The sequence below is a fragment of the Poecilia reticulata genome, chromosome 3 (genome assembly GCF_904066995.2).
Source record: "Poecilia reticulata chromosome 3, P_reticulata-male-v2, whole genome shotgun sequence".
In the NCBI taxonomy this organism is placed as follows: domain Eukaryota; kingdom Metazoa; phylum Chordata; class Actinopteri; order Cyprinodontiformes; family Poeciliidae; genus Poecilia; species Poecilia reticulata.
In genome coordinates, this window is record NC_088832.1 from 27,207,136 (window position 1) to 27,232,387 (window position 25,252).

Consider the following 25,252-nt stretch of genomic DNA (forward strand, 5'->3'; position numbering starts at 1 on the left):
CCTGGTTTGCAAAAAAATCTGAACTGAAGTCTAATTCTTCTTGATGTATAGTCTACAGCTGTTCCATTATCATTTGTTTTGCAAGTGACTAGAGGCGCTTTTCCACTGCCAGGTCTTGCTCTAACCGGTTAATTAAGCTCTTTAAGATTTTCTGTCAGGATTTCTGACAAATGTGGAAATTTCTTCAAAACGCTAGCATTGATGTAAAACCTGCTCTGGCTTACGGGGAATTTGTTTTTCCCTCATTTCTTAGAAAGTTATAACTGAATAGTTCTGGATATTGCTTGCAGCAAGATTTACATATTTTCAAACCAGTACGATTTTCAGGGCCAAACAATTTGAATAGTTGAAGTTGAATAAATGTGGACCTACTTACAGATAATGAGACTACGTTAGATTTAGATTTAATAAGAAATCATCACACTATTATAATATAAAAACAGTCAGTGGTGGATTCTGGCTAATAAGCTTAAAGGTAGTTTATAAAAGGGTTACATTTTCTTGTTTGATACTTAAGTGGCAATGACTTATGACTCTTGATTCTGCTTGTTGAATTACAAAACTGTGGAGGAATAAGCTTGCCACAGTAAATAAAAAAATATCAAAAATAAATAGGTGGCTTAATAGTATAATTACTATGGCCAAACTGGAGCAGATGAGATGTATTTTACTGATTTGAGAATTGAGAAATTATTGGGCAACAGCAGCATTACATACAGAAAACTGTTGTTTTTCTATTTTTATTTTTAATGAATTTATAGAATAGCAAAAAGTTTTCAAATTGAGTTTAAGAAGTGAACCACATGCAGATTAATTGCTCATATAGTGAGCTAATTTGGGTTTTTATTTCTCTAGATTTGAGTGTTTTACAGCCAATGAAACCTCAAATTCATTTTCTCATAAGATTATAATTATATAATAAAGTATTTTAACAGCTATACAGTATGTTTGATGAATGAAAAGACTGCTGACTTAAATTGTTGAGCATAAAATCGTTGACACTTTCGACAGTACAGCTATGACAAAAAAGGTCACCGCTAAAGAAGCTAACTGTGTTGTGTCCAAGCATATTAATGGGAAATTAAGCCGATGGAAAAACTGGATTAGAGGTCAATGACCTGAAAAAATGAAGAGGTGTGGAATCTAAGTTGCTTGAAGTCTAGTGTAAAGTCACTCTACAGTCAATAATTTTGGGAGCAACGTCATCAGCTGTTTGTCCAAGAGCCTGAATAGAATCTACGAGGGATTATGAAAAGGGAGAGGCACCAGATCACCGAATGGCTAGCTTGCTTAGTAATGACATTTTCCACATTGCCTTCGATGTGAAGAATGTCAATGACCATCTGCAGGTGTAGTCTGCATGGTGTATTAAATAACTTAATAGGTTTTACGTAATATTAAACGGAATTATGAGTTTCACTTTTTTTCCAATACCTTGAAAAAACGTCTTCCACGATATTGTATTGTTTTTAATCAATTTTTGAGGGCATGTAAATCGTATTACTGCCTCAATTTTATTTTTAAGCGTAAAAAAATAATAGTTTCAGATTTAAATGAACACGTATATGAATTAAATTTTTTTTTCCGTATTTGATTTACATAGAAAAATGTGAAATCTGAGTTTGTTATGTAATAAATATATATTAAATAAACGTAAACTGTTTGTTGCGTAATAGGTGTATCCCCGCCCCATTCACTTGCTCGGCGCAGCCGCAGTAGCGGTGTGGACTCCGCCATCGGGGGAAAGGCACAGAGACTCTTCGACAGACAACCCTCGCACGTTTCTAACGTCTTTCTTAACAGCAAGTTGATCTTCAAATACTGTTTTTATTACCTGACTCGCTCTCTCGTTTTAGTTACTGCGGACGAATTAGTTCGACCGCTCTGTGTATAGCATTATTACCCAAGCGCGTAGTTTTTTTTAACCATAATCTAGAAGTAACGGTCAGTGGAGAACCTGAGCAGGCTAGCTAACGTTAGCTAGCGACCTGGCTAGCTGCACACGAGCTGAGCGCTGCTCAGTGGTGGGGTGGGGGGGGCGGTTTGCCTACAGTGGCGTTTGATGGATCCTAGAATCGCCTGGTTTCAGCCAGAACAACGGGGACCCGCTAACAACCTGTGGATGCAGATTTGGGAGACGACTCAGGGGCTCGGGTATTTGCACGTCAATAGCAGCTACTCCACGGGATCTCAGAGCACTCCGAGCCTGAAACCAATCGTCAACAACGGGGCGTCGGGAGCCGTCCTCACTTGCAGAAACGGGACGCTCGACTCGCACAACGGTGGTGGAGACGTCAAGACTCAGGGGATGTCTACCTCTGCGGGGGTTGGAGAAATGACGGAACAGCGGGACTTTATACCACTGGACACCAACAGCAACCACAACAACCGAGCCGCGGGCAGGGGCGGTGTCGGTGGAGGGGGGCAGCAGGGCAGTGGGGTTGCTGTGCTTTGGAGGGGACTCACGGACGGACACCCCAACAAAAGAAAGAGAGACAATAAAGCTAGCACTTTCGGATTCAATTCCAGTCTCTTGAACAATGGTTGCGGCTCTAACACGGAAAGATATGAAGGTTACACGGGCACGCCTTGGAAAGTCAGGAACTACTCTGAAGGAGTTGTGGGGTAAGAGTGAGTCTGCTGAAGTTTAATTTGGCTGCGTTGCAGGTGATCACCTGCTGCTAAAAGTGAAGCTCTACTAATCCGTTTTCATTGTGTTAGCTTAGTGCTGGAGCATAAACTAGTATGTTTACAGTTAAAGGACAAGGGGAGAGGCTGTTCGTCTCACCCCACCCACTGGTTTACTTCCACTTAATAGGTCAACTATAGTTTATTTAGCTGGTGAAAAAGTGACTTTTGTTGAAGTTTAAATAGGAGACCTCTATGTCTTCAGCTGCGCTTACTATGAGAGATGGTGAAATTCACTCCTTAAAAGGGAAATCCCACATGCAGAAGTTGAGTTAGTGACTTGTTGAGGCAGATGTTAGAAATAATGCTGGCTTTCAACTAAGTTATATTTCTTGCTTCTCATAAATGGAGTATTTCAGGTAAGTTGAGAAACAGCACTTCTCAAAATTTAAAGAAGCCACATATAAAATTAAACCTTTAAAGATATTGCATGGTTGGTTAACTTTTCACCAAAAAGTACACATACCATACACTACTACTTGAAGTGTGGATTTCCAGTAAAACATATAAATATTAAATTATAAAAACTGACGAAGAAGAAAAAAAAAATTTCTTATTCTGATTTGCATGCAATTGGGTTAACATTACAAGATACACAAGAATGCAGTGGCATTAGTGAACACTATGGCAAGACAAGTGACTTGATGGATCAAGACGTTGATACAAATGCATTTAAGTTGTGTTGCGTTCAGACTTGAATGTTTAACCCAAAGTTTGACTCCGATGACCTCAGAGCCATCAGGGACACTATCATGGATGGCAAAGGTTGACAATAACAATAATCATGTTCAAAACGTTGCAGGCACAAATTTGTTTACGTACTTTTAGAAAATTTCCATCAAACTTTATTCTGTCTATATTTGACACTGGTCAAATAATTAAATATCGTTGGCATTCCAGTCGCATCACCTTCAGTAGTTGTACGATTTTCCAGTACAGAGGCATTGCCACTTTTCTTAGCTTGTAGTACTATAGCAAACTGCAGTTTCTTGCTTTCTTGTCTTGTGTTGGTTAAACATTTTTCTACATTCATAAATTGACTTTACAGAAAAGTCTGGTTTGTACCTTGAAACATTAGATAATTATGTTTCTTTAGCCTTTGCAGGCTAACATCTTAGTATTTATTATGTAAAAAAAAAACATGGTGTAACATGGCTAACAATTCGTGTTTATATCTGAGCAAGTCACATTTAAAAGAGCAGAGGATAATTAAAACTCTTTAAATTGTCATAGAAGGGAAGTATTTTAGAGAAAACGTGAGGTTGGGCTTTAGATACTTTTCTGATTAGAAGTCACCACATTTAATCCTGATTTAATTAAAAAATTTTTGAAACAGTTTTGATAAGATTTAGGCCAACAATAGAAGAATTATATTTAAGTAAACAAAGGAACAGATACCAGGCCCAGTGTTATCTGTATTGTTGTTTTAACTAGTTGCTACTTACGTGAATCGTAGAATCTGCAGTTGTCTGTAGTTGAACTGCTAGTTCAATTTTTATTTTTTTACTTTTTGTATATTTTTCTTGATGTAGCAACAATATTAGTCCTGGGGATACATGATATATGTGCAACAAATTGCTAGTAACAACTAAATGCAGTGTAACAAATTTATTTATTTTTTTGAAGTTGTAGAGATGGAGACTTCACTGAAATCATCCTTTGAGGTTATGCCTATTATGCTGATATAGTTCATAGGTGAGTTTGAAAAGACTAAAAATAAAATAAAATATGAATAATCAGTCTGATGAGCCAAAATAACGAAAAAGCCAATGTGCAAGTGAAGGCGGGGTTCTTTAGAAAGACTGAAGAATTATTACCAAGGACCACTTTGAAATGTAATAAAGTATGTGCTTGTAGGCAAAACATAAAGAAATGTGAAATGGCTTTAGGCCTTTCATGTTGAGAGATTGACAGCATTAGAATGCACATTAAGATGAGAAAATGACCGCATAAAAACTCTTAATGCATCACAGTACACATGTGTTGCTTATAGTAGAAGAATGGGGAAATCCCCTCACTTTGGATGAAATTAGTGTAAGAGTGATCTGACATAGATGTCAGTGAGCAATGTAAGGAGAACAAGTCACACTTTGAAAATAGGACAAGAAGAAGATGGCTCTGGAAACAGTCTGGCTACAAGATTCCTAACTCTACTAGATATTTGCTTCAGGTGGTCAGGGGGAGCTGTATCCATGGTCGAGGCACCACAGACCACAGAGCTCATAGATAGAGCTCCACTATTTATTACAATGTGCACCACATTAACACAGCAAATTACTCATTGAAATTGTTAGTTTATAAACTCCCAAGTGTCACAAGCTTACACTTAGAATGCCAATAGGATATTCAGCATGGCTGGATGGAGTCTCATTGCGGCGGATGCCCACATCTGACAGGTCAGAGAGGCCATGAAGCAAGAACATTGAATGTATCCATTAGAAGAACAGAATGGGAGTAATAGAAGTGTAGACTTCTCATAACTTGTGGCAATCACACGTTTTTAGCAATATCACATTTGCTAAATATCACATTTTCTAACATCTTGCAACCCTATTTTTCTTTTAAACCTAGGGATGGACAATATATCACCTTCAACATCCATATTACTAGCCAATGTTTGTCTTTTTTTAACATATCTGTATCGGACCATTAAGTAAAACTGGGCTGATGTTACCAACTGATATAACTGATGTTACCAGCTGATATTTATTTCTGTGTTGTAGTTGTTTTGGATGGAGCTGGTCATGTGGTTTTTGTTAGGTCAGGTGATTGTGATTCAGCACAGGATTATGGGGTATATCGGCCACAACAGCAGCATTAAAATCGGATAGTGAATCGACCCAAATTTGCATATTTGCATTCCTATTTAAAACAAAATATTTTTTTCTATATATGCAAATATATTCTATGAATATTTTCTATGAACTTGGATTGTTGGAAAATTTTCAGGTTTGAGGAACTTTTTTCTGAGCTTAGAGAGTGTATGCTTCTACCTCTCAAACTTACTGCTGCTTCAAAAACATTTTAATAAGGCTGCCCAATCAACTTCTTAATATGTTTATTAAATCTTGGATAGTAGTAAAAGCTTATTGCTCCAGATCAAGCAAACCTTCAAGGAACTTTAAAGTGTGGCTTTTAACAAAAGATAGCCTTAATGTAAAGTTGTTTTCTGTGGTTAATAATGTGAAAATTTGATTTATGCTTAATTTTTGTTGCGACGGATCTTTTATAATAAACTTATAATAAACTTGTATTACTCTGGATGACTTTTAGCATAACTTTTTGCTGTGTTTATTAACTTGGTTGTTTATAGTGTTATAACTGTGGAAAAAGATTTCATGGGTGCGGCTCTGAAATAAACATTTTCCTCTCCTCACGGTTAAACATGTGGAGACAAGCAGAACACAAGAGTGTAGAGTTCAGCCTTTTGCTGATCCTCATTTATAGTAATATGGGAGCTTTGTTTGCATAAGGACATTCTTTACTGATAAGCTCTGCTAATACCAGAACCTTAAGTTAACAGCTGGGATCAGGCACCACTGATGGCCTTCAGTACTCAGGCAAGTCATGATGTCAGCACAGTCTGAGACATTGCCGCATTATTTTAAAATGAACTAGTGATGATATACAGTATGTATGTGAATGTAAAAACAAACTTTGCTGGGCTACAAGTGATATTTTTTCGGTAATGATATGAAAGAACTTCAACAGTTGGGATGAACAGTGCTAAAACATTTTTAGATGAGTGAAGAAAATGGCTACAGACAAATGACAATCTTCCTACTTCAGACGTTACATTTTAGCTACAAGGTGTTAGCAGATGAACCAGAAACCCGGCACGCCAATGTCATCCAGTGGTTTGCCACAAAAAGGCACAAGGCATAAATGAAAGTGTCCCATTTCCAATTATTTTTAGCTCAATCTGAACCTTGTATTTAATACAAAATATAAATATAGCATTTTCCCAAGCAGAACACAAGACTGTGGAATTGAGCCGTTTTGGGTTGGGAGTAAACGCAAATAAATTGAACAAAAATACCGTTTTCTATTTACAAGAACCAAAAAGGGTAACATAGGAGTAAGTTAAAATGCGCTTCAGCAGGACAGTTTGTACTCTATATTTGGCCATGTGGCTTGGCTAGAGAGGCAGAGGCATTAGCTTATTTGTGTTTGACTCTCTGCCAGGCTTTCTGGAACTGGGAAGGTCCAAGTAAGCAGGCTGATTCATGATGGCAATGGATCAGTGTTTGCATGCTCCACACAGCTCGACTTCCTGTGAACAAAGCCAACCCTCTCGAGAGACAAACCTTCGCTCCCTCTTCCTCTTCTGACCAATCACATTTGGAGCTTGAAGGGAGGGCTTCCACCTAATTTTCTAGACTAGCGATTGGGGTTTTGTTTAGATTCTTTATATGGACATAGCGAGTCTCTATCCTGAGAGAGCTGTGTCCCCCTTTTTTTTTCTTGCTGATCCCGGTTTTCTAATTTAGTGTGTCTGATTGTAAAGATAAAACAAAAGATCCCACAGATTCATCCAATTTCTAAACTGTTTTAATGAATAATTATAGTTATTTTTAAATTTGCAAACATGCTTAGAATGATACAAGAGAAGGTTACTTCAGATGTAATAAAAAGTGTGGTTAATTGTTCAGCGATGAAATGCCCCAGAGCAGGGTTTTATTGCCTTGTTGTTATTGCTGCTTTTTAGAGATTTATGACACCCAGCATTAACACGCGGGCAACACCTCTGCTTGAAGCCGTTTTATTAAAAACATGCTCAACACAGCGGCTGCAGTATTGAACATCTGTTAGACCCTCTTGTGCTTCCTTACTCAGTGTCTGGTGTTCAGACAATGTTGAAACATCAGAACTGCGGACCCTAAAACAAGCGCAGGTGGACCACTGCCCACAACCTTACCTTCAAGTGTGTAGAGTAGAATGTCTTCCTGTCCAGAGGAAAGTTTTTCTGTAAACCAGACTTATGTCACTCTTTTTTAAAAACTGGTTGTTGTAAGGAGCTACCAGTGCTTTATACTGTTTATGCTTATCAAAACTGGTCCAAAGAAGAACAGCATGTGAATCATTGACCAGAATTTGATGCCCATGATTCAGTATTTTCTGACAATTTAGTACTGTTGATGTCAATGTGAAGACATTCTCTACGTCAAATTGATTGCTTTCTTTTCATACTTGCAGTATATTCAACATAAAGACATGTTTAAAAATGCTGCAAACTTTATGAAGCTGTTCTGCTTGGCACTTTATTGTTTTGATTTGGCTTTAAGGCAGCACAACATCAAGAAAATAAGACTGTGACTTTTATTGTGGAATATTGCAGTAACCATAAGTTACTATTATTAACCCAGATTATTCTCAGTTTTATGAGTTTTCTTTGAGCTCTCACCACAACTTTTATAATGGAAAAAAATCCTCTAACTTGCCAAAAATATTCTAGGCAGGCAGTAGTGCTGAAACGATTAATCGGATTAATCGGATTAATCGCCATGAATAGATTATTGAAATCAATTAATCATTAATTTGAGTATACAAACCTGTGCCATTTACTGAAAGAATAACATACTAATAGCAGTAATTAAGACAAAACTTTACAAAAACTTTACATTTTGCATCTAGGATAAATTCAGAACTCCTCAAGTGGCATAGTTTTAGCTCACCCAGTTCAAATTCTACACATTATTTTTCATTTACACCTTTTGCTATCCAATCAGTAATAGGTTAATCCAAAAAATAATCAAAAGCCCTTAACTATATTGATAAGTAGAAAAGGCTGAGCTTTTCCATTTTCTTTGTTTCACGGTTTCTGTGAGGTATTAAAAAGTTGTAAAACACTTTAATGTAGAATCATCTAAGCCTTAAAATGTCCTAAATCTGTCCAGACCTTTCCTGTCTTTATTATTGTTTCTGCTCAGGAAATTACAATCAAAATATTCTTGTTCCCTTATCTACATCCAGTACTTAAGGAGACTGTATATTTAACAAGGCTGGGCTTGGAAAAACATTTCCCAGTTTGGCTCTAAAAGCAGAACTGAAAAAGTTGCCATCAGTGATGTTTCACTGTGGAGTTTCTGAACCTCAATAGGTAACATGGACGACTTCAGTTAGAAGATCAACGGGTCATTCCTGACCCTCTGTGTGGTTTTATCTTTCAGGAAGATTCTGAAACCGTTTCAGCTTAATGTGAAATGTTTTGCTAGTGCTTTTCTGTCAGCCTGTTATTTGTTGTCTCATTTCAAGACTAAGATTAGCCTGCTGCACCACTCACAACACAACCACCTCTCTCACCTACTTTCATCATCATGTGTTCTTTTGTGTAACCAGAGCTGTTTGGCTCTTTGATCCAACAGTTGGCATCCCTGATCGTTGATTGATAAAAAATTAATGGATGCGTCATCTGTACGGTACAGACACCTCTGCTTTTGTTTGGTGTTGTCCTCATTTTGTAAACTAGTATTTAATGCGTGGTAACCCTAGCAATTCAAAGCTGGTGTTGTGTGTTGGAGGTTCAATAGGTACAGCAGTGTCACATAACAGCTTTGTTGCAGAGTTTGGCAATGCCTAAAAATGTAAGCCTTTGTGAAAATAGGGTCATGATGTCAGTACACTTTCTAGGCGCCAACACCTAATTTTTAATGCTAGTTTGAGTAAATTGCGACTTGGGTAACTACAGCTAGAGCAGTCATATTTATGAGGTGTTTCTTTGTAGATAAGCATTACTTCTTAGAGCATATAATGCATTATAAATTGACAAGTGATGATGGAGAAAATAGATATAGAGTGCCTATGGATTTTAAGAACATTAGCTGTCCATGAGTCTATTTCTACTTAACAAATGGGTCTCATTTTTGAGGCGTTTCAGCACTTCCCAACCTGCTATATGTTTGGCCTTTAGTTTATTTGTATTTTCAAAGTTTGAGCCAGCTTTTTTTCATTCCTTCTTAATTAATTTACCTCAAATTTTACCCGGCCTTTCTGACGCCTTTGAACGAGTCAAAGAACTAATCTTGCCTTCCAGACAAGGTGTTGCACAGTTTTCACACAGAAGCAATCAGGAATGTTGAAAGTCCTGCTAAATTGTTTGCACAGGATTGCTAGTCAAGTGTCCACCGTTCATGATCTGTGGTTAAATTTTAAATCTTAACACTATTGAGTGCCAAACAGGCTCTGGTCAAGAAACAACCTGCTTGTAGTTTAGCTCAATTTATTTATAGAAATAAACTAACCAGATCTGGTGGCTATCTAATTCCAGCTGTTTCAGAATGAAATGTAGTGGTGGTAAACATCTCAGTTGTGTATTAGTTTTAGTGACCTGTTATCAGTATGTGCTGTATTGCTGTTCAAAGCACATACTGCATCACATCTACTCTTTAAACCAAGAGTAGATGTGATAGTTTCGGTTATGCAGAAACCACTAAGCAAAAAGAGTTGATTTGGGTTTTCTAGCACCATCTTAAGACAACAATTTGCTAGTTAGTTTGTAGAAGGCTATCAAATCAGAGTCAATTTAAGGAAACCATCTAAAAGGAAGACTTGACATTAAATCCATCCATATGTAAGATATGTTTAATTTTTCAAAACTAGATCGCTAAACTAGGAGTTACAAAACACTGGGTACACAACAGCTAAATAGAGGCAAATATTTAACAATATTATTGAAAAAGCTTGGAAGCCTCCCTAGAGACGCAACTGTTTCCATGATTCAGTTTGATCGGTTTAAGTATCTTAGATTTTGAAGACAATTGAAACTAAACGGTGAAAGAGCTTTTAGTTTAGCTCTAGCAGAAATCTCTGACGCAGATGCTAAGATTAGCATAGTAATGTTTATCCAGTCTCTGTATTCTCACAGAGCATACAAATTATTCATATCTCTGGAAACATTTCTTCTCTTTCCTGAACACCCAGCATGTTACCAAACAAATGCTCCCTTCGACGCCTTACCAACCAAGTGTTGTCGGCCGGCCTGCCAGGCTGCTTTTATCAGCCAATTATCACCAACAAAAGACTTCCTTTTTACTTCAGAACTATGTCAGGATTGCTCATCATGAGACATACTTCACAATGATGGGAACCACTGTTGTGTTTTAAGACTGTGAGAACTCATGGCATGCTACCTTCTGGCTCAAAACATAATCAGGTTAAAGTGAACATCAAACATTTGTTTTTTGCTCTATGATTAAACATTAATAGTGTAGCATCTTCTGTAGAGGTGCGGCTAGGAGAATTGTGTTAAGCTTCTTCTAAAGTATACATTAACTAGGGCCGGACAGTGTAGTTGAAAAACATAACACGATGTAAGCATTTTATATCAGTATAATTATTGATTTTTTGTTTTGTTTTGTTTTAAATATCTGAGATACTTCCAAACTAGAGATGTTATCTTTCCTGTTTTGTCCACAGTTTTCACTCCACGTGTTCTTTATTTTTAAGCAGTTATGAGCCACTGTGGCGAAACCTGTAACTGCTGCTGTGCCAGTGACTCAACAGGTTGTTGCTAGGTAACCAAATACTGAGTTAGTTGATGCCACTTATCTTGCTTAGCTGGCATTGAGAGGTTGAGTGACTAAAGTATTTCCTCTGCCTACATCCCCCAGAATGCTATGTGGTTCTCGATCAGGGTTCCATGAAATTAAATATCCCATCAGACAGATTATCTATTTATATTGATCATGTATCACAATATAACAGTTCAGTCGCCTCCTAGATGTTTTGCCTTCAAGTAGTGAATGTGTAAGATGACTGAAAAGTACAATAATTTATTTTTAAGTGTTTTAAGTTTGCGAGGTCTGAGGATTCCATATGAGATCTTATTACTTTAAATTGAATGTCTTAGATTCCTTTCTTTTTAATCTGCAAATAGAATATCACACCATAATCTTTTTATTCATTTTGTAAAATCATGAGCAGATTGTCTGAAGTTCAGTGTTGCAATGGATGTGCAGCAAAAATGTTTTCCTTCTGCTTCTGTAAGGTTTTAAACGGCTCTTACTGAAGATTACATAACTTTACTACAGCAGTATGGGATTGAGAGATAAACAGTGCCAATGTGCTCTGAAGGCAGCCTTCACAGCTACGATGTAATGTGATCCGTGAAGGTGGAGCACGGGTTGCTCTTATTACATGAGGACAAGGGAGCTGTCGTTGCTTGTTTACTGTGAAATGAAACCTACTGATTGTGGAACTCCCTTCCTCCCTCCCTTCCACCCTTAGATTATCTGTGGTCCAAACAAAACATTTTAAACAATACACATAAATCCTCTGAGTTTAAACAACAAGAAAAAAAAAAACATAGTTTTTATATTTTAAAATTGTTTACATTACAATTTTTTATTAAGGATGCATTAAAAGTTTGCTCTGGTTATTTGTAAAACTAGGTAGCCTCATGTTACACTGCTCACAGAATGGTAAAATGAGTATTTTATTGGTGTGCAGATTTTTTTGCCTGGTTTGAACTAACCAAGCAGATTGCTTGTGAAACCATCCCTTGCTCTGAGCCATGAGAAGCTGGCATGCGCTCTCCCTCTGCTCTGAATCACAATGAACAGGCAGGTCAGTGCGAGTCTCCCAGCTTTATTCGGAGCTGCTTGGAGCTGAGACAGAGCGCAGCCCTGTTAACAAGTAATAAAGATAAGAAGAACCTGTTGCTGCATAATTGTTGTATAATAAAAACATGTCACATTTTTAACATCAGGGATTGTGGTCACACCCTGACGCTCCCACTTAAGCTGAAAGGTTGACGGCTTGGCAGCAACAACTTAGTAAAATCAGGTGTTAACCTGTTTGATGTTGCATATAAAGTTGTTTTTTTTAATGTTTTATAGCTCTGCCTTTTAAAATGTAGATTTTCATATTTGATTTTACTGCATTTTCAAACATTGTCAACCCATCCTCAGCTATTGGTGCAAGTTAACATGGCGGCATCAGGTGGTTGCTGCAGAGCGCAAACATCGCCAAGTCGTCTGGATGCCTGAACGCATTGAGATGCTGCCATGTGACTGGCCCTTCGTGTATCTGAACAAGTGTACTTAATAAAGTGGCCAGTGAATCTATATAACATCCAAATGTTCTAGATCAAATGCAGCACATTAAACTTGCAGATGTTGTAAAGGCAATAATAACAATCACCCAACTTCTAAGATCAAATACTTTTGCAATGTAGATTTCAGTTGCTAGGTTTCTTTTACTCTAAAATGAAACCACCGTGTGTGTGTGCGCGTGTGTGTGCGTGTGTGTTTAATGGGGGCTGGAGTCTTCTTTAAAATTAAAATCAAAACTGTTTTTCATGTTCCAAACAGAATAAAGTCTCACTTGCTTTTTTAAATTAAATTTTTAGAGTAAGTTAGAGATTGTTGTTGTCAAATGTTCTGACTTGTTTATTGCTCCAGGCATCGTAAGCTAAATCATGCATGTGTAATGTTAATATGAGTCGACTCGTCATTGAGTTCACTTGTCTGTTGCACATCACCTGGAAAGATCGAGAGGTAAAGGCAAAGTGCTGAATGACAAATAGTCATTTATTTATCTGAGTTTCTTTAACTTCATGCAGGTTGTAAAATTCTCTGGCCTCTAATGATAGCAAGGCAAACATCTATAAAAGCAACACACTCATGGCTATCAATGCTTGTTAGTTTTAACTGGAAACCTGTTTAATTTTGCTGTTCTTAAGACACATCATAGTTGTGTCTTATGAATTTTTCCACCCAAATTTTTTTTTGCTTAAGTTCAAATTAGCTAACTAAAGGAACAGAGAAAGCCTGCGAGAAAACACATGGGGAGCAAAATGCACAGTGCTCTTAGGGTTATAATCCAAACAATTAGTGTTTATAGCTTTATAGGTTTTTGACATGTCTAACTCTGTGGTATACATCGCTTGTGTGTCCTTGTTTCACTCACACCAGCAACATGTCTGGCATATTTAGAAGGCGTAAGGAGCCTGTTTTTTAGTCCTCATGGTCGTGTTTGTGTTCCTGTTGGACCGCCCACACAGGCTTGTCCCTGCATCCATGAGCATGCAGCCAAAACTGCTCAGTGAAAAGGTCAGCGCATGTGGGCACAGCGACCCGTCCCAAGGACAAACGTGGAACCCTTCTGTTGCGTGCGTCTCTCGAGTCCAGATTCTTGTTGACATTACATGAGGACACAGCATGGGTCCTTTTTTGTTTTGGTTTAGCCTGGTTCTTTTTTTCAGAATTGCACGAATCGCTTTGTACAAGAGAAGTCTTTGTTTCCTGTTCCCTAAGGAGAGCCGCTGTCCGGTACAAAAGCATTCTTTATTTTCTGTAATATTAACTTGTTAGTCAGTCAGTGAAGCTAATTTGAACAAGTGTTTGTTGGAAAAGCTATTTTTCTAGAAAAGACGTTTTATTACAACTACTAGTTTCCTGGAGGTTCATAAATCTTAAAAGTTTTTAGATGTATCATAGAGGCACTTTATATTTTCCCAGAGTAGGGGTTTTCTTTCGTTTTTTATAATTAAGTAAAACAAACAACTTGTTTGTTTTGGTTTTTTCTTTTTGGAAGAAAAAGTTAACTTTTTATCCCCCTCCCCAAAAAATTTTTTTTATTAATTGTGTAATTAAATTATATTTACTTATTGTCCCCGTGAAGAAATAAAATGATCCCAGTTATTATAAACCAATTTGAAAATAAAAAGTCCAAAGTCTTCAGAATGCCAAATCTGATGAACTTGAATTGGAAATGAACAAAAATACTCCTTATTTCAGTCCCGCGTTGTCTCTTTGGATGTCCATCATCCAACAGTGCTTGTGTTGCTGTGCTGATTTAACAAATCCTTACAGAACCTCCAAAGCCCTGTTTACATACAAAGTAGCAACACTGACAGGCACCCACTGTACCACTGCATGGTGTCGCTAGGACACTGCGGTTTGACACAGAAGTTTGATGGAAAACAGTTGTAACTTTGGTTTAAAATTAAGAAAATAAACTCAAAAACTGTATACTACAAATGCTTAAGTTGACAAATTATTATTGTTAACATCAGCAATTAACTTGACTTTGTCAGGATCACTCAGTGTCTGACTCTTAGCACCCACTCTCTGTGAGGGGCTCAGAAGAGGAGAGCACAATTTCTGTGAAACACAGGAAGGCAGCTCCAGTTGCATCAGCTTAAATCAGTGTCTCGTTTTGAGCGGTGCTGCATCTGTTATTGCCAAACATTTAAAGTTCCCGTTTTGTGTTTCGAACTGTGAGCTGTTCCTCTAAGTGTGTGTCTGTTTTCACCTGCCTCCACTTCTGTCACTAAAGAGTGCTTCCTTTTCCTCTGTGTGTTTTGCAGCTTGCACGAGGAAATCAAGGATTTCTACGAGTACATCTCCCCACGGCCAGAGGAGGAAAAGATGAGATTAGAGGTTGTGGACAGAATAAAGGGAGTCATCAAGAACCTTTGGCCCAGTGCTGAGGTAAACCTCCCTTTTTTTTTTTTCTTTTCTTTTTTTTTTTTAATGAGGCAATTGCCCTCCCCTGCTTGCATCAAATTGATAAAGTGAACAATTTGAACCATTGGTAACTTATTAGCGCTGATACAGTTACGTACATTGCCCAGGCTGCCCAAGTTGACAATACAGCTCTCAATTACAACAGCCTACAGTGCTGTCAGGTTGGATGTGCTATCAGGCCACTAGCAACAAATGTCCTCTGACTCTTTATCTCTCTGCGCCACAGTTCTGTTTGGCTCAAGCTATCAGTACCACCTCAGGCATTATTGCATTTACTGACTTTGATCTTGCTGATAGAGCAGCGGGTTTCTAAGTGTGTCTGCTGTGGGCCTAAAATAGGAAGCGCAATACTCTTCCAGTCTTGGACAGCTTTGTATCTGTGTTGATTTCTCGCCGCTGGGAGCAGCGGCAATGTGGCCGTCCAGTTTCCACAGTGCTTGCTTAACTCTTAACCGTCACCCTGAAAACGCTAACATGTTAGCCAATTAGTCCATGAGGACACCGAGCAGTTAAAGAATTAACTTGTTTACAAACATGTCTACTATTCACTTTGCAAACTGACTCTACATTAAACTGCTGAGTGTGGTATAGCAATGATAAGATATGTTAGCTCTACCAACGCAAATTAGAGGTGGGCAATATGGACTTAGTTTCATCAGGATATTTTGTGGTACTGTTGTGATAACGATAAAAGTGGTGATAAGAACTATTGATTATTTCTTTAGGTAATTGTATGGCTGCGTGACACAGCAATCAAAGCCCCACAAGCACAAATACTGCTACTAAAAAGCACTTATTTATAATAATTTAGGACACCAGTCACAAAAAAGTGATTTGTGTCACTAAAAAGCAAACATTTAAAGCATTTAAAAATTATTTGTATTTATTGATGCTCTTTCATTGAACAAACAATGGAGAAACATTGCAAAATTAACAATGCAAACTGTCTGAGTTTATTTTTTAATAATTAAAACATCATTAATTGGAATTTATTGTGGTAACAAGTCAAATTCTTATAAGAAATTTTATCACAATGAATAATAATCGATACGATAAATGCCCACCCCTCTCTCAAGAAATTTGCCTGAAAGATTACCGTAGTTTCCGGTATTATAGGTTGTTCTGGAGCGCAAGTTGCAAAAAAAAGAAAAAAATCATGTATCATGAAGAGAACAAAAACTGTGCCATTGTATTGTGAATAAGACGTGAAGTTCTAAAACAAGAAATTGAACATTTGAAATATATTCTAAGCTGATTAATTAAACTAGTAAAACTTTTATTAAAAAGTTTTGGGGTTTAAGAAAATTTATTTTAAGGACTAATTTGAGAGGAGAGATAAAAATAAGAAATTCAAAGTTTCAGAACCATTGGCTTCACAAACCAGAACCTGCCCAGAAGAAACAGAAAAAGAGGCCCAGAAATGTCTGCTGCCTCATTCACAGGACCAGCTTAATGATTTCAGGTGATCCGTTTCCACAATCCCATTTCTTGACTTGTCTGATGGGGAGATCTCAGCACAACAACTTATTGTTCAAACCAAAAGGTCACTGAGACAGGAAGGCAGCTGGTTCTGGTTCTGTTTGTTAGATATCCATGTTTGAATTCGCAACCTGGTCATATGACAGAAATGCAAAGCAAAAATCTTGCAGGAATTTTACAACAAATTTGACCAATGCAGAAAATCATGCAGCGCAAACAAACTTCCATTCCATCTGAATTTCAGCATGTTTATTAGCATTTTTGTAGTCGGGCAGAAGTTCTGGAATCAAAAATGGGGAATAGTGTAAGGCATACAGCTTGCTTAACTCTTAACCGTCACCCTGAAAACGCTAACATGTTATCCAATTAGTCCATGAGGACACCGACCAGTTAAAGAATTAACTTGTTTACAAACATGTCTACTATAGTGTAAGGCATACAGACATTTTTTTTCCTACTACATTCTTGGAATAAATATTGCTTATGTTAAACCTCTTCTTACCTAAAACTGGATGGAAGTGGCAAAATATGAAAGCAGTTGTTGTTGGTGAAAGATGATATCTGAGTTGTTGTGTTCACTACGCTCTGATGCATTGCAGCTGGGTTGAAAAAGGTTGCCCTAGACCTGGTACTGAATGACCGTCGGTTAGACGAGACACAACACGGATAACCTTTGTCACCATGCGCAGTTACGTCACAGTTCATGGAAGCCTGCTGGACTTGGTTTCATTCACAATCACCTTAGGATCTTTACATGTGACTGAGCTGTTTACTAGCATGTGCTTGTATGTGGTGATGTGGAGAGCAGGGTTAGGGGAGCAGGGTCAAGGCTTAGGTCTATTTGTGCACTGCAACATGGGTGTTTCAAAGGAAACAAGAATATTTCTGTCTTCCCAGTAGCTTTCACATTAAGAGATTGTTTAGTTTAAATTCTTGTCATATCTTAGCTTATTAGAAAGACCTAACAGAAAATGTAGAAAAATATTTCAAACAGTATTTTATGTGAAATCTGTTATTAAAAATAAATGTTGTCTACATAGAAAGTAATTTTTTCTTTTTCTTTAGGTCCAAGTGTTTGGGAGTTTCAGCACTGGCCTTTACCTGCCGACAAGGTAAGCTAGAGTCAAATTTATGCAAATTCTTCTCACAGACCTTTCTAAGCTGAGACTTGTTGTTGACTTATAACCAAATCAATTTTGTGTCTCAAAGAATTAACTTCTGTAATAACAAACGGGGTTAGAGGCTATAATGAGAATGTGAGCTGAAGTTGATACCTGCGCCGTATTTTTAGATGAACTTTGAAAGTGGAAAGATCGTTCTCAGAATGCATCTCATTTTTTCCTCATTCGTTTTATGTCTGCATCAGTTCTGTGGTATTCCTCTTTTTTTCATTTACTGAGTAAAATGTGATTAAATCAGCTGCTCCTGACTTGACCACAGCCTGATAAATCTCTAAAGACACATGCATTCATCAAATGTCTCTTGCTGACCATTTTGATGAGTGCATAATCTCAATGTCTTGCACTTCTGCAAGCATGGGGAAAGCTGGGTGTTGGGGCATTTGGTCAAAGGTTAGTGAAGATTCTGATGATGGAACATGTCAAATGAACACATAGGTTTAGTTTTAATATATTTAATACTTACCTAGAATAACTTGGTAAAAATATACTAGAATTTTCTACTGCCATTATCTATCCATCTGCTACCGTTTTTAATTTTTTTCAAAAATTATTCTTAGAGTGGCCTCTGCTGGTAAGAGACTACTTGAAGAAAATAATCACTCCCTGCTTCATCCGCAGTTATTTATGTGGAATTTGTGGATCCGTGGCAGGTTACTGGATAATTATGTAGTAGGATTAATCAATGTTGTTCTTCTGTTGCAAATATTTATTTAATGGTATCAAAATACAGATCATTTATTACTTTTACTGAAACATATCTGTCATTTGGCTCTTATTTATCCTGGCTAGGTGTGTTAAGAATCACAGCTTTGACAAACGGTTTTGCTTTTAATTTTGCAGATGCTGACAGATTTCACTAGTAGCTACAGAAGAAAGTTGCACATTTTCTCCACAAGGGGGAACCAAAGCTTCGCTCATAACAACTGTAGTTCGCAGGAGATATTTAAAGTGTCAGGCAGAAGCAAATTGAGGAATATGTATTCTTGTTAAATCTATTAAAAGGTACGACATTATATAATGAGTTTTATTTTTTACCTTAATTTTTTCATAGCAGAGAGGGTTCTCAGTTTTTTTTTTTTTTTAAAGAGTTTCAGGACCAGTCCATCAGTCAGAGATCATAATCAAACATGGAAAATGCTTTCCCCATGTTTGGCTCTGATTGGTGAACTGCAGGTTCATTAAATGCATAACTAAATTATCCCACTGTTTCCAGTCTGTACACTCATTAACTAGCTCCATGTACTTTAATGTGCTTTTTAAATGGCAAATCAGATAAAGTTTAAATGGATTAATCTTACGATTCCTTTGTTTACTGTTGGATTTCCCTACATCAGAGATCATTTAGTGTATTTATTTCATTCCTTAAAATAAAAGATCAGACGCACTTGAAGTTTGAATATGCAGGAGAGACCTCAAAAACAAAGCATAAATCAGTGTTAATCAGGAATAACCTGATCAGTGCATCTGTAATATCAGAGAAGACTACTTTATGGTCTTTTTATATCTTCTGTTTCTTAGACTAAACATAAGCTTCACTCTCTTTCACTACAGTGACATTGATCTGGTGGTTTTTGGGAAGTGGGACACACTGCCTCTCTGGACTCTGGAGGATGAACTGCGAAAAAACAATGTTGCAGATGAGAACTCCATCAAAGTTTTGGATAAAGCGACGGTAACATTTCACTCCTCTAAAAAAAAAAAGAAAGAAAAAAAACAAAACAGTGTGATCTTGTAGTTTGCATGATACTTTTTCAGACAAAAATCTGGCATGTTTTGCTTCACTTTTTGAATGGGTTCCAGTTCTACTTACGTTTTCATGATTCACCTTAATCTAGAGCTAAAGTAAACATTTTTCCACTGTCTTTCATTGTGAGTTATTTTTTTGTCTTTTTTTTAGGTTCCCATCATCAAACTTACTGATTCCTTTACTGAGGTCAAAGTGGACATCAGTTTCAACGTGAACGGAGGTGTTAAAGCTGCTCGGCTCATCAAGGAATTTAAGGAGGTAAAATCTGCAGCGAAGGGGCTTTGCTCGGCTGTAACACGGCATCTGAATTTACTGATGCAACTTTTGATCACCTGTGGAGACACTGGCAGGATTTTTTATCACAGGAGACATAGTAGGAGTTTAAAATTATTCTGTCTTTTGGTTTCTTTGTCTATTTTTTCACCTGCAGAAATATCCTGTCCTGCCTTACCTAGTCCTTGTGCTGAAGCAGTTTCTACTTCAGAGAGACCTCAACGAGGTTTTTACTGGTGGAATTGGTTCCTACAGTCTCTTCCTCATGGCTGTTAGCTTCCTGCAGGTTTGTTTTGCAAATCTAGTGATTTTCATTCCCCACTTTCCTAATCCTCTCTTTACTCTCTCTGAATATTCACCGATTCACCTGCTTTTGCTTTTTCCCCCAGCTTCATAACAGGGACGTTTCCAGCCCCAACATAAACATCGGTGTTCTGCTAATTGAATTCTTTGAGCTCTACGGTCGCAACTTCAACTACCTGAAGACAGGCATCAGGATAACAGACGGTGGTTGCTATGTTGCCAAAGATGAGGTTCAGAAAAACATGATGGATGGATACAGGCCCTCTATGCTCTACATTGAGGATCCTCTGCAGCCAGGTAGGAACAGGAAACAACACAACAGAAACGGAAGGATGTTGGAATTACCTAATTGACATGTTGTCTCCGTCTTGCTATCAATAGACAATGATGTTGGCCGGAGCTCATATGGTGCCATGCAGGTGAAGCAGGCGTTTGATTATGCCTATGTTGTCCTCGGCCATGCTGTGTCACCCATTGCCAAGTACTACCCCAACAATGAGAATGAGAGGTAAGGTGCCAACAACAAACATGTTACTCATGCACTACAGAATACTCCTGAGTATTCTTAGAAGCCGTTTCCCTTAGCAGTCCTAATTTAAAGAGTCTGTATTTGGAAATTAACTGTTTTTCTCACTGTTCCTAACCTCAGTATACTTGGTCGGATAATCCGAGTGACTCAGGAGGTGGATGAGTACAGGGAATGGATCCGAAAGAACTGGGACAGCCAGTCTCAGAATGATCGCTCTCTCAACAGTACGTATTAGTTGTACTTGTCGTAACAAAGATTATATCACTCCATTGATACGAGCTGCAGCTACAACGTGTCCCTCTTGTTTCCTATAGGAAACGACGTCAAATTACTTGAGTCCAAACAGCTTGACGAGTGCAACAACAACTTCCCGGACGACGAAGATGTTGTGGTTCTTCCTTCTGCTCCTCACAGCAAGTCCTCTTCCAACACTTCTTCCCCACTCCCGTCTCTGGGTTCGTCTCCTTCCTCGTCCCCGCTGTCGCCGTCTTCCACATCCTCCAGCGATGCGGTCAGTTTCCATCACACTTAAATATATAACTAAAAGAATGAAAAAAGATAACTTGATTAAATATAAAATACAGATTTCAAATGATGATTTCATTTATAAGAGGCAAAAGCTATCCAGATGAAATGGGCCAATCTAAAATTGTTGATCTGAACGACTGACAACAAAAACAAAACAAAAAACAAAGCAAAAGAGGTCGGTAAGAAGGAAATGCTTCATGTAGATTTGTGTTGTTGGTGGTTTCCTTTAGGATTCGGATGGTACTCCATGCAAGACAGTCAAGCAACAGCCTGTCCGAAACGCTAGCACACACAGAGAAAAGTCTACAGTGGTCAGCAATCACCGCATACAGAACCACTCTACCAGCACTCCACCTGCAAGCAACAAAGGAGGAAAGGTATGCTTAGTCTCAGTTTTCTGTTATTAAAGGGTTCAAGAGGAATAGTTCCATATTTCTCCAGGCTTTGTTTAGGTTTTTGTGAGTTTTTTTTAGAGTTCCTATTTTTGACCTTTTGGAAAATTATTTAAGACACTGATTTAGCGAGTGAGTTAGTGGAATGAAACCGTGTCTTTAGGTATGCCCTAGGGTATATCCTTCCACTGATTATTTTTGTTTTACGGTATCTTAAGCAGTTGGGTTACATAGCAGTGAGGGGTATGTTTCTATAGCTCAGGACCTTTTACTCACCTTAGATGCTCAGGTAAAACCCAATCCATATTGATATGTTAATTTTCTACCCACATCACGTTGTGATTGTTGCTTTCTGTGTTACTATTCTTTGCAGCTGTATCTAATTATCTAAGCCTCTCAATGTCTTTTTCAGTCATTGCGTTACCTGAACATTTTTAGGATTTACTCATCTTGTGAATGGGAAAATTGTCCCCTGATGGCATTTCCAGTACTCCCACTGTTTTACAGTTTCTGGCTGTCGGCTATGAAAACTGCCACACGCCCAGCTAAACAAATCTGAGAACCACCTGACTATAAATCAGAATATGACTTGCTTAGAACATTTATGCGTTTTTACTGTTATTTAGTTTAAGAGTGAAGGTATTCAGACAAGGAAGCAGATTACACCAGAGAAGATGCATTCTGCCTAGCAACAATTTCTGATTGGCTAATTTTTTACCCAATGCAATCGCATGGCAAAGCTGAATCAAAAACATTTTTAAAAATTAGTGACATCTGATCAGGAAGCCCTGAAGTGTCTCCAGACTCTGGTTTAACCATTGAGTTTTTGAGACAAAATTTTCACACACCTCAATCAAATAAGCAGGTCATTAACCAGACAATGAAGAACTTGACTGCATGGAGATAAAATAGGATATAATTCAGCCATTTGTTTCAGATGTGTTGAACCAGGAATACATTTGAAGGACATTAACAGTTTGTCCTTGGGGGTCAAGGACAAACTCAGTGAGTGAGTTTGAAACCGCTGTCCTGTCCTGCTTCGACATCTGATTGTTGCTTTGTGGTCTTATGTGATTTTTCCAGGCCAGGATGTCTCGTTCCAACAACAAGAGCGGCCACCACGGCCAGCAGAACTCGTCCTTCAGCTCCAAAAGTCATCAGAGCAACAAGCCACACCACCAAGGGAACAGCAAGAAGAGGAAAAACATACGAGACTCTACACAAGAGGATCTTTGCAGATAGGGGTTTGTCTACTCATCCGTGTTGTCACCGACAACCATCTCCCTTCCCCCCTCCCGCATCCCCGTCTGCAACTGACTATCCTATCCCACTTCTGCTGCCAGAAGGGGGAAGTTGTTAATTTGAAAACTTCTGCAGAATCGGTCACCCATTTTTATGGTGGCAGGTATTTTCTAGCAGAAATAGGAAGAAAAAAAAAGTGTTATTGACCGTAGGTTTAATTTCTTGGAGCTGAACTGAATCACAGACACTCATCTGCTTTCCAGCAGCTTTTACGAAGTAGTTATTCCTTCCCACAGCCAGCCTCTTGTGCCTCCTTCTGTCGAGGATCGAACAGGTTGGATGTCTGGAATCTCCTCTGGAGCAACATCTGGAACTGCCGGCTGAAAAAAAAAAAGGATCAAAACTATTGTGCAAAAATGTTTAAAACAAAAAAAGTAGAAATTGCAAAATGTACAAAAATATAATGCTGAAAAACAAACATACACGGATTTTCTTTTAAAGCTGTTCACTTACAAATCAATCAGTAAGAGTGGGAAATAACTTATGCATGAGATTTTTTCTGTTGGTTGATTCTACTGTTGGATTAATCTGTTTTATGTCCAAACAGATTGTACAAAAATTTGTACAAAAACAAGCATATGCAAAAAAAAACAAAAAACAAAAACAAACAGTTAACACAAGTTTCATACGATGTTTTTACAAGATTTCCTGATTGAAGTCACAGACATGCACATCTTATTCCTGTTCCTGTTTGGCTAAAGCCAACAGATGGTTTGGATCCCATTGCCAACGGAAATCATCAGCATCCACTTTTACTCCTGGTCCCCGTCTGATTGTGCTACTGTGTTAATATTTGGCCTTGAGAGAGCCAGAGCTTAGACTACGTCTCCATAGATGACGGAACGGAGCTCTGTCGCATCAAGCTCAGTAGCACTACCACACCAGTGTAAAGGCTTTAAAACTGCAGATTTAAATATATATTTGTGGTGATAATGGTTTTATGAAAAATCCTAAACTTGAAATGTGTCGACAGTTAAACTATGGGGGGTGGGGATAATCAGTTTATTTGGTAATCTACCTATTACAGAATCGTTTGTATTCGTTAAATGTATTTATTTTTTTATTAATTACATGAACATAGTATGGATAAATGTATTAACATTAGAGCCCATATCTTCAAGTCCTATATTTGAAATAGAATAAGTCATGGGAAGGTGGGGTGGGGTAGGAACAAGCATTCAGGTAAAGTAAAATATCACCTTTTATTGCTTCTGCTAGACTATTTTTTAATTATTTCACTGACTGTTGAGTGACCAAGTTTCTTTTGATAATTGAAGAGACCATTTTGTAGGTCATATATTGAGAAATTTCTTTTTAATTTGTGGCTGGTCTATCTAGACTAAAAAGGGAGCTTTTTTGCCTTTTGTTTGTTGATTTTTGTTGTCCAAATTTCTAAAATGTCATGGCTGCAAACTTTACAAAATGTCAATTTCTTCTGTTCTGTTTCTGCAGTACAAAAATTAACCTGTAGATGGAGTTATAGCTCTAAGTCTTAATCTATACACTTTGGGCTTGTATACTGCATTTGAGTAGTTTGTCACTTTGTTATTGGTTCTTTAAATGCTCATATCCCCACTGAATGGGCAGCTGCACACACCAACTCCCCTTTTAAGCTGAGTACTTGCTTGGAGGGAGTGACACATCAAAGCACAGCTCAGTCTCTTATTCTCATCCTGAAATGACCCTTAAATTTAAAATAACCAGCAATAAGCATCACCTTTTATTCTTTTCTATTTTGCATGCCTAGACAAACAAAAGCACATACAAGTCTCCTTACTGCCCATTTTAATTTGTGTTAAAAGGATAAAAGACAAACAGTTCCACCCCTCCTCACCAACCAGAGTTACAGTTGTGGTCAAAATGCAGTATAGAAGTGCAGCAGGGCTTCTGATGGACCGATCAGGAGAGATGTGAACCAGATTTGATGTGCCATCTGAATGTCCCCTCACCACCTCACTTTTCACTTCAGAAAGGCTTTAAACCCAACTGAACTCATCTAAAAAAGTTGTTCTTCTGCAGCTATTACAATTCATGCAATAAAAACATTACCATTACAATGTGGGTGTTTTTCTTTACCTCTGACTTTTTGTGATGTATGATATGAAAACGAGCGCCATCAGTGCCGATGCAGACGCTATGACTCTCCATTCAGGATGACGGGTTGGACTTGTCAATTGGGCCTGACCAGGTTTTTTTTATTTTTTTTAAAAAATGTATTGCTTTCTTATGAGGTCCAAAATTAGTCTTTCTAAATTGCCGTTAGGATAAATGTGCTTGTTTATTCTGTATGTCTGTGAAAGACTGATGACCTATTGAGGGTGTCACAATAACCAGATGTATCAGCCCTCCTGAGCAACATC

The 25,252-nt window shown here is 37.9% G+C and overlaps 1 protein-coding gene and 1 long non-coding RNA gene across 2 annotated transcripts; one reads left to right on the forward strand and one right to left on the reverse strand.

The window, feature by feature from the left end:
• Positions 1 to 1,709: 1,709 nt before the first annotated feature.
• Positions 1,710 to 24,949, forward strand: tent4b (terminal nucleotidyltransferase 4B). Its single transcript, XM_008405546.3, has 12 exons — positions 1,710 to 2,625; positions 14,999 to 15,122; positions 17,703 to 17,749; positions 19,370 to 19,490; positions 19,716 to 19,823; positions 19,996 to 20,124; positions 20,228 to 20,438; positions 20,523 to 20,649; positions 20,791 to 20,894; positions 20,985 to 21,181; positions 21,429 to 21,575; positions 22,674 to 24,949. The coding sequence occupies exons 1-12, from the start codon at positions 2,063 to 2,065 to the stop codon at positions 22,830 to 22,832; spliced, it is 2,037 nt and encodes a 678-aa protein (XP_008403768.1). The 5' UTR covers positions 1,710 to 2,062; the 3' UTR covers positions 22,833 to 24,949.
• LOC145551154 (uncharacterized) lies at positions 20,878 to 23,178 on the reverse strand. Its single transcript, XR_014086972.1, has 2 exons — positions 23,040 to 23,178; positions 20,878 to 21,210 (listed from the first exon to the last, which is right to left on the reverse strand). It is a non-coding gene; the product is annotated as an uncharacterized LOC145551154 (long non-coding RNA).
• Positions 24,950 to 25,252: the final 303 nt, after the last annotated feature.